The sequence below is a fragment of the Vanessa tameamea genome, chromosome 2, assembly GCF_037043105.1.
Source record: "Vanessa tameamea isolate UH-Manoa-2023 chromosome 2, ilVanTame1 primary haplotype, whole genome shotgun sequence".
In the NCBI taxonomy this organism is placed as follows: domain Eukaryota; kingdom Metazoa; phylum Arthropoda; class Insecta; order Lepidoptera; family Nymphalidae; genus Vanessa; species Vanessa tameamea.
Genome location: NC_087310.1, coordinates 7,835,981 through 7,846,497, shown reverse-complemented (window position 1 = coordinate 7,846,497; position 10,517 = coordinate 7,835,981). Strand labels below are relative to the sequence as shown.

Sequence of the window (10,517 nt, the reverse complement as noted above, 5' to 3'; positions counted from 1 at the left end):
AAGTAGATAGCATCGAAAATGAAGATGCTAAACAAGAAGTTATAGCCTACTATAGGCACCCCTAACTGTGAATCCATTTTTAATATTTGAGGAGCTAACGTCAACCGCCATCTTGAATAAAGCGTTTTCGCAAAATTTCTTTAACGTTAAATTCGCCAGACAAAAACTTACGGTTTCACATTAAGGGGGGCACCAACAAATACATTCAGATTGAAAAGTCGTATGAGGATTTTTTGCTTCAAAAAATCTTGCCTGGACATAATCCCCTCCATCAAAAATATTACTAAATAACTACATCTACTTAAAATAATTACAATTAAAAACATTAAAACTACTTGTATTTATTTAAAACTAAAACACTTAAAAAATATATCATTATAAATTTACAATGAGAATCATGCAATCGAACCGGTTTCGTATGTATGATTATGAAATAAGAACTGAGATAATGTGAGGCTGTTACTTTTTAAGTTTTTTGCGTCTTTGAATACCTTATAACATTGCCTTGAACACCTTAACAATTTAATTTATATATTTGTGTTTCAAGAAATTATTAGTTCAATGGAACATATAATTGTTTCATAATTAATAAGTATAGGTAGATGTTAGCATATATTCATTGCAAATATAAAGTAATTGAGTTTAAAAAAAAAAATTACAAATGTAGCGAATGATATGAACGGATTTAAAATGTCATATTGCCGAAAGTTTTTTGATATTCTTTTTATTTTCGGTTAATAAGTTTTTTTTTTACGGTATTGTATTTATATGATTTAATTTTCGCTGTGCTGGTTAAGTATTGCCGTTTCAAGAACAGGTTTTGATCGTGATGAATATAAGTAACCAAGCTGGTTTCCCGCGCTACCGTTCTTAAAGCTTCAACGTCTACCAAAGTTGTTAAAATTTGGCGAAAATATCTTAAGATTCCAATCATATTTATAACATTTACTTATATAGTGTCAAAGCGGAATTTTAATGACAATTATAATTTTAAAATGATAATTATTCATTTTGTAGTTACATTGATAAGATTGTAGGACTAGAAGAAATTAGGAGTATTGTCAATTTTTGTTAACCTTTGTTTAAAAACGAGATTTAATTTATTGTATACTAATTATTTAAGAAATAATCTTGACTATTAATTATATGATGTGATAAAATCGAAATAATTACTAAATCTATTCATTTATGGTTTGGATGAGTTCAGACATTAACTTAAACTTAGAAATTTCTTATTTATTACAAATTCTAATAAATGCAATAGCTGTGATGTCTCACTTAGTAGTACCATTGTTAGTTACTATGAGTAAGTTAAACATTTAAAACTGTATCATGATCTTATAACAATCTAATACATATGAGAATGTAAAAACCTAAAGATTATTTGAATATGCAAAAAGTATGGAAATTACTGAAATATTATATTTAATATCACAGTTGATGATTCTTTGTACTTATTTTAAACAATTCTTATTGTTAATTAATAAGGTTCAGTTATAGTAAATTTCAGATTAAAAAAAAAAAACATAAATGAAAAACCAAAATTCGAGATTAAAATACTAAGCTCTCATTCATACTAATCATAACACAGACAACCTAATTTAAGCAATTTATTGCTATAAGATATCAGTCTGAAACATTATTCTAACTTGAGTGCCATCAATAAACATAAAATTTATTCTTAAGCAATGCAATTTCATGCATTTTCAGACTCATTGTTATACTAAAGAAATAATTTTGACATTTATCTTTTTTTTAGTGTTACTTTACAATAGTAAACATTATTTATTTATAATGTAATTATTTGCATTAATCATTTTTAACATGTTACTAATATGAAATTTATTTTACCAAAAATACTTCACTATGAAAAGGTTGTGATATTTTTGAATTTTAATTATCAATATATAAAACAATATAGTTACAATCATAAATAAATAAAGAAAATAAAGTAACTATTAAGTAACAGCAGACAGTACTAAACAATAATTTACAATACAAAAGTTACTGTTTTTACAGATATTGTGACTTGCTTGATGAGGCATAAAATGAATTTTAATGCTATATATTATTTATTATAAATGGCACATTATCAGACCATAGTTTTTCCCAATTACTATAAATTTATATCATAGTAATCTCTCACACAATGATTTTTTAAATCATATCTTTGGATATGAAATGCTTACATTTTATTACTAGAATCACTGGTATAAAAATTAGATCTCTAAGAATTTTAGGGGCACAGGAGTCTTTTTAAGTTTTTTCTACTTTTTTTTGTACCAATGGAATATGTGTTTTTCTGTCTTTTCGATGGACTTGGCCCATCCAAGTCATATTGAACACATTTCTTATCCGAATGTCTTTCTCCCATGCAAAGCCTACAAAACTGGTGACAACAGGTAATACTTGTGCATTCAACCCACACCTCTCCCGAGCTTTCTTCTGTTACTTTGGCAGGTCGTTGACACTTAATGCAAGGTAACTGTTTACGTGAATCCAATGCAGCTGCCTAAAAAAAATATATAGTATTATTTATTATTTATAAATTTATTTTTTATTTTAATAAAATTAAATTGTAATATGTGTTTTTCTGTGTTTTAAAAAATTACCTTAGCATATCTTTTAAACTTGATGGTTCTGGGTGTTCCTGGAGGGCTTTTCTGGGAGCTGGTTTGCTGGTTGTTATATTGAATATTATGAATCTCCATTAATGGCCTCATTTGATGTTTAAAACCATTTTTTGGTGTAGATATTTTATTTTCCTGATTTTCCCTAGCATTTCTTAGAAAATGTACATATTCCCTTTTAATTGTTTTTACCCTGCTAACATCTTCCCAAACTTTTTGCCACAGTTGGCTGACCATAGTGAAATTATGAACATCTTCATGTGACAGGTATTGAAATATTTTCATTATTGCAGGCATCACATTTGCATACTGGTATAACATCTTAATCATATCAAACTTCTCATTAGGTTTAAATTGAAACACATTTACTTTGTTATTGGTGCCAAGAGATTTTGTTAATGGTTGCAATTCTCGGGTTTCACAAGTAAGAGAATGTATTACAAAATTATCTCTGTCTCTCCATAGTCTTCTTGCATTGAATGGACTTAGTTTACAACTATTTCTGCAAATTTTTTTTACTGGTGTTGTTGGGTATGTAAGATGTATGTGATCATTTAATGAGAGTAATTCTGCTTCTAAAATGTTTGTATGGCCTAAATTTACAGAAGAAACACTAACATTTAATGTATGGTTATCACTACACCTCAGCATACGCAAACCACCAGATAATATACTAGTGGGAGTTGGAACAGAGTTGTGGTTTGTCTCTGTGTTCTCTGTTTCTTCCTGATATGCCCGCTTAATGCCTCTGCGGTTTTGGGGGGATTCATTATAACTTTCACTTGATCTTATTAAATCAGTACTATACTTTAATCTTGGACTAAAGTCTTTAGAAAGATTTAAGCAATCAACTTGAAACTGGCCTGTGAAACTTAATTTATCGTTAAAGATTGCATGATTGAAATTTTCACCTGATATTTCTGAGTTTTCTAATGATCCCGGAGTATGATAACCACTATCTTCAGTTTTCCAATAGTTCATATTTTCGTAAGATAGGCATGGCGTAACAGTTTCAACAATATCTGAGTGAAAATCCATTTTGCTTGATACAAGCGCGAAACGAAATTCTTAATCAAATATATAGGTTTTGACAAAATATTTTGCTGTGTAGATCCATATTAGAAACTCCATATCAAAATGTACTCATTATTTATGAAAGATTAAAAGAATAACTTTTGCAGTATGTTTTTGATATTTTATAATTATTTACGTTACACTTTAGAAACATCAACTCAAGCTATGACAGTTGGAAGTTTGGAAACTTTGGAACGACGCAGATCAAATACACAGATTAAAGATAATTTTACCCGTTTAGTAAAAACTATTATTGCCATTCATTTCAAAACTATTTGATTGAAATATGAAGAATGGTTAACAAGTAGTCGAATAGTAAAAAAATATATATTTACAAAAATAGCTTGATGACCTGTACAATCTACATGTTATTTAATATCAATACTTAAAACATGACAATAATAATTGTAATACATATCTATCAGACAGTAGATATGTACAATATTTTGTGCTTCTATAATATATGTTTGTAATTATTACTATACTTAAAGATACATCTAATTTGACGGTATTCTATAATATAAAATTTATTATAAGGAAACATGCCATTTCGATTAATTCCATCACATTTGTACAATAATGTAAATTAAATACCATTTTATTTGAATGACAATAGTCTATAACATGCTGTATGTGATGTGATGCTTTTATTATCTGCATTAGTGCTTTAAAACATCTTACAAGTTACAAGTATTGTGTTATTTCTATTTTTTATGTATAAACTAGAACTTATATGTTCTTATTTACTGATTTTTGCAATGTTATTATATATTTTATAATTTCGTTATTGCTCTGTGACCATGTATATTTATTGTGAATAATGAAAATGGCTCTGAACATAAAAGAATTGTGTCGACTATGTGCAAAAAAGGATGAGTTTTCTAAGGATTTAAAAGATGAAAACAATAAAAATATACTTAAAATGATACAAGATTTTATGCAAATACCAGTAAGTGTTTTAATTTGCTACAATCGTTTTTTGTTACAGCGAAACGATTTTAGTCCCTTAAGTTATAAGAAAATATTGCTTTGTTTTAAATCTGGACATTGTTTTCTAGATTTGTAAAGATATTTGTTTATAAATTTAAAAATACAAGATATAATTAATCAATATTCTGTATTTTTTTTTTTTTAAATGTTACTTGGTAAAAACAATACTTAACAATTACATTTTCAACTTTCAGGTTGCTGAACATGATGATTTACCTACTAAAGTCTGTCTAAATTGTGAAGAAAAAATGGTTACGTTTCAGCTATTTGTTTTAGAATGTTTTAAAGTACAAGAAACATTAAGAAAAATGTATTTAGACACATGTGAAAAATATACAATAAAACTTGAGGAAGATATTGGAATAGATTTTAATATACCACCTATTAAGTCAGAGGTATTTAAATATTACAATCGTAAATTGATTAATTAATTAATTAGTCAAAGGAGGATTCAAATTACAGTAACCAACATTATGTGATACTTTATAGAGTCCTTAATTTGCTGGCTTAATTTTTATTTAATTAATAATATAATATGTTCATTAAAAAAAAAATAGGATTTCATTAGATATAAAAAAAAAACATAGTTAGCATGTTAACAAATAAATATCAGTAGTCAGAGCTAAAATGGTCTAATTGAAAATATATGAAGTACATGTGTATATTAACAAATGATTGAGTTGGAATGCAGGCATGCAAGAACTCAGTAATGCTCTCATAATTATCTCATGTTTCATTTGTGTTTATAATTATTCACCTCATAATGTCAACAATATTGAAAGAAAAAGTAAAAAAACCTTAGTGTTTTGCTAAAATTCTTCAAAATGTATAACCCCCAGCCCACAGTACAGAAACATGGTAGAATGTTTAAGCTCTAATCTCCTGCTAAAATAGAAAAGTTGCCCAGAAGTAAGAAATTTATGACACAGAATGGCAAAAGTAGGGCATAGCAAGTATGTACACTTTTGCCCAAATTAAAGTAGCTGAATAACAAATGAGAGTCCAATCGACAACAACTAACCACTGTAGCCGGCCCCCCTTGGTTCCTTAATTCCTTCAAAGAGACCTAGAAATGTACTACTGAGCAGGTCAAGTTTATGCTTATGGCTACGTACTATACCAATATTTATTTTAACTATTATGTCTCTAAGTAAATTATTTTTGTTATTACAAAACAAAAATAATAATCTGATTAAATTTTTTTTTCAGGTTAAACATGAATTAACTGCTGATGATTTAGTGAGTGAGTATAATGAATTTTGTTTAAAAAAATATAGGTGAAAAATTATATTATATTATACATTAATATTAGATATTTTTTAATTTATTAAATATTTTACTTTTATGTAATAATATAAAAATATTTAGTTTTGTTTGCTCTTTAAAAAACAGTAAAATATAAAAAGCATAATGTATAAGTATTCTTTGTACTGTATTTGTAAAAGATCATTGGAATAAAAAAAATTGTGTTATTTTCATATGAGCCTAAATTTTGATTTATAAGTGAAGTTATTAATAAACTTATAATAATGATATCATTTTGTAGGTGCAATCAATAATGATGAATCTATGTCTGGTTTTGAAGCTGAAGATTATGATAATGATAATAAAAATGATAGTGATGATGATGATGATGAAGACATGAGTGATGCTATGACACTTGCAACACTAAAAGAACTTAAGGCGAAAAAGACTAAAAGAAAAGTATTAAGTGAAACAGAGGAAATTGAACTCAAAAAAATATTAAAGAAATCCAATCTAAACATTAGAGATTTTGTCAAGTAAGTAACTAGCAAGTAAGTTTTGTATGTTGATATATTTAATTAAAATAAGTTTATATATTTTTTTTATAATTTGAATTTGGGACATCTTGAAAAAATATATCATTTATAATAATTAACATTTAAGGTTAGAATGTAGTGTATGTGAAGAAGCTGTGAAAACGTGGAGTGGATTAAGAGTTCATTATGCAAAAATCCACAAAAGTAAACCAGTCTTGTTTTGTGTATGTGGCTTTATCATTAGGTCTAAGAGTGTTCTTTACAAACATGTGTCGGACCACAGGATAGAAAGCAGAAAACTTAAAAAGGATACCGAAGAATCTGAATCAGATAAACAGAATGAAAATAAATATTCAAGTTTAAATGTCACAGATTTTGTAAAGTATGCTATACCTTTATATTGGATTATTATATTTTTCTAATGTTATGGACAATAATAAGTATGCGATTAATTGATTTCAGTTTCACATGTTCTACTTGTCAAAAGCAATGTAAGAGTTGGTATAATTTAAAGTCACATTCCGAACGGGAGCACAAGATAACACCAGTGGTCAATTGTATTTGTGGTATTACTCTTAAGTCTAAATCGGTTTTATATAAACATGTACAAGATCACAAAAATCCAAATGTTATCTGGTGAGTAAATAATTGTTATTTTATTAATGTATATATTTTGAATACATTTCATATAACACAATGTTAATGATATAAATACCTATTGGTGCACATTCTGTAGTTATGGGCAAACTCAAACTCAAAAAAAAAAAAATTTGTATGTTTGTCAAGTTTAACATTTTAATAATAAACTTTAGATTAACACAGTTCTACAGTTCTTGATATGATTTAACAGTTGGTTGGTCTAATAATCAATAAAAATATTGTTTCGAAAAAGTGAGAACTTGATTAAAACGAAAATGCAAATAATAATAAATTTCGGAAAATTTGACACATGACAATAACAATTTTATTGAGATGCTAACTTCATTCGTATCTAAGTAGTAGCAGTCCATTACATACTATATATATAAAGATTAACAACAAATAAGATGAATTACAATACAAACTATGTCAGTGCTTGTCCTAATTCAGTCGGAAATAAAATTAATTGAAATTTATATATTTTTTATATTTTTGTATAACTTATTTTTCAGTTGTGACAAATGTCCACGAATAACAAAAACAATAGCTGCTATGAATAAACATAAAATGAGACATGTGCCAAAGTCAGAACGAAAGTTTTGTTGTTCTTCTTGTGATAAAATCTTCACTTCAAAAGACTCGTTGAAATCTCATATGCGTGTACATATACCTATAGAAGAAAGAAAAATATATAGCTGTGAAATATGTGAGCTGAAGTAAGTGTGAAGCATATTTAGTTAATTATTTAATAAAGGTTTATCAAAAAAATCTATATATTCAAAAAATTAAGCAAACGCGTGTGTATGTCATACTGTTGGGCATCGGCCGAATAGAAGAAAGAGGAGAATAGTCATCTTATCTCAACCCACCGATATCGTAAGGGTTGGCTATGAGAGTTTTTGCATCCTACATTCAGTCAAGTATATTAAAGTCCACATCTACCTTTGGTTGGTTCCTAAGTAATCACCTCAAGGAACCAATAAACAGCCTTAACAAGCGGAATTGGTAGTAACCTGTCGATAGTTTCTCACTCACTTAACACATATCCTACTGCCAAACCTCATTACTAAGCATTGTCGTGTTCTGGGTTGGAAGGGCGCATGGAGCATCTGAGTTAGTGGCTCATTGGCGATGTAAGGAATGGTAAATATATTTTATGTCGCCATTGTCTAAGGATGGGGGTGACCGTTTACTATTAGATGGGGTATTAAAAAAAGAAAAAATCCTTGTTAAAAACAATCTCCAAAATGGGTCATCCCCGAATAAATATGGTAACGTGTGTGCAGGTTCACGACCCCGTCGGCGGCCACGTCGCACAAGCGCGTGGTGCACGACAAGATCAAGAGCTACGTGTGCGACCTGTGCGGGTACGCGTGCGGCACCAACGGCGAGCTGCGCCAGCACCGCGCCATCCACAGCGACGACAAGCCCTTCGTCTGCCGGAAGTGCTCGAAGCCGTGAGTCGCATCATGTTGAAATATTCAGTAGGAATAGTTCACCAGTTACCGCGCCATGTGGTAACTACTGGGAAACTGGCGAATTGTAGTCGACCTGTCGTAGGTCAGCCATATTTTTAGAACTGCTCTAAATATTATTTAAATTAACAATCACTTCGGTTTAGTTTACTGTTTGTTTTTCTCATAGATTCAAAACATATTCGAACCTGAAGACGCACATGGACACGCACGAGGACACGTCGTACGCGTGCTACGTGTGCAACCGCGTGCTCAACAGTCGACGCACGCTGCGCAAGCACCTGCTCGTGCACGAGGACAAGTGTCGCCACGTGTGCTCCTACTGCAACAAGGCCTTCAAGCGCCGGCAGACGCTCAAAGTATGCCAGCTTTCACGAATGGAGTATAAAATTAATATTGTTTATTTGCGTCAAGCCCCTCCAACGTCATATCTGGAGACGGAGATTAGACGTATGACCATAATTAAAATATTAAATTATTCTTTCTATATATGTATGTAATTGTATTAAATAGGTTATAGTTGTTGTTTCTAAAAATTAAGAAAATCAAACATCCTCATATTTAATTAGATAAAATAATATACAACATACGAGTTCCTTATTCATGATTTAAATACATACAATTATTTAAAAACAATACAATTTCCTTAAGACGACCCTTAAGAATATTTTTCATGAATAGAATAATGAAGCTATTTGTAACGAAACATATTGTTTTTATAGAGACATAATAAATTAAAAAACAAAACGAATTTAATTTGCCAATATTTTTATACGTTACTATAAGTACTATATTATCATTATTAACTTAACCTTTCTGCTGTATTAGAACAACAAATACCGAAAAATCTTGTTACCTATCAAATTTAAATGAAATCATGCTTTATTGTTCAATTTACATTATTTTTTACTACACACTATATGAACCTATGGTAAATATATCTTTTGTAACATTTACTGTCATTGGTAATGTGGTAATCCTACATTGGACCTACGCTATACGCCGTGCACGTTGCAGGTGCACATGTACACGCACACGGGCGACAAGCCGCTGACGTGTAAGTGGTGCGACGAGCGCTTCTCGTACGCGTCCACGCTGCGCTCGCACCGTCTGCGCTGTCACCCCGACAAAATGACGGTCCAATATTGCTCCTACAATACACACGTCACGATGCAAGAGGTGATTTAATACTAATAGTAACAATTTTACATACATACTTTACTCTATTTACCGAAATACTGTACCCATATTCATTTGTTGCGCTTAACACTTCATCTACCGTTAAATAGCTAAGGGTGGAAGAGTCCTTAGTTTCCATGGTTGATGGCACATTGGCGATTTAAGGAATGCTTATTATTTTTTATATGTGTGTATGTATTTATTTTCTATGGGCTCTAACCATTTAGTTGGTCCACCAACTATTATAAATATAAAATATTTAAGAAAAGCATATCGAGAAAAAATATTTTAGCATATAAGTATAAGATCTACTTAATCACATTTATTTTTCAGTCCAAAAAATATATATTTTATTAATGAAATGTTATTACAGGGTTATTTGAAAAATGACGCGGTTCCCGCCAAAGCTGACGTGGAAGCGCTTTAATATACATAAGTATTTAAATTACGAATTACATTTGATTTATTAGAAAAATATGTCTTCTATTATTTAATTGTTATATATATTAGGTTCAAAATCCAAATAAAGTTATTTGTAAAATTAACTGGTTTTTATTACCTTAAAAATGCTTTTTATGACTGTTTTTGTTATAAGGAACAAGATTTTTTAAAACTCCTTTTCTTAACAACCGATCAATTTGATTTAAATTATTTATTTTATTACATTACATTTTATGCCAATAAATTTTGAAATAAAATAATTAAATCGCAAATTAATCTGTATATTTTACATAGTTCAGTTACGTATG

The 10,517-nt window shown here is 29.3% G+C and overlaps 2 protein-coding genes across 2 annotated transcripts; one reads left to right on the top strand and one right to left on the bottom strand.

The window, feature by feature from the left end:
• Positions 1-241: 241 nt before the first annotated feature.
• On the bottom strand, positions 242-3,899 carry LOC113398991 (uncharacterized). Its single transcript, XM_026637979.2, has 2 exons — positions 2,613-3,899; positions 242-2,512 (listed from the first exon to the last, which is right to left on the bottom strand). The coding sequence occupies exons 1-2, from the start codon at positions 3,666-3,668 to the stop codon at positions 2,237-2,239; spliced, it is 1,332 nt and encodes a 443-aa protein (XP_026493764.1). The 5' UTR covers positions 3,669-3,899; the 3' UTR covers positions 242-2,236.
• Positions 3,900-4,347: 448 nt separating this feature from the next.
• LOC113398958 (zinc finger protein 43-like) lies at positions 4,348-10,313 on the top strand. Its single transcript, XM_026637920.2, has 11 exons — positions 4,348-4,653; positions 4,889-5,089; positions 5,904-5,937; positions 6,241-6,475; positions 6,603-6,857; positions 6,938-7,111; positions 7,627-7,830; positions 8,401-8,571; positions 8,759-8,948; positions 9,607-9,768; positions 10,142-10,313. The coding sequence occupies exons 1-11, from the start codon at positions 4,525-4,527 to the stop codon at positions 10,193-10,195; spliced, it is 1,809 nt and encodes a 602-aa protein (XP_026493705.1). The 5' UTR covers positions 4,348-4,524; the 3' UTR covers positions 10,196-10,313.
• Positions 10,314-10,517: the final 204 nt, after the last annotated feature.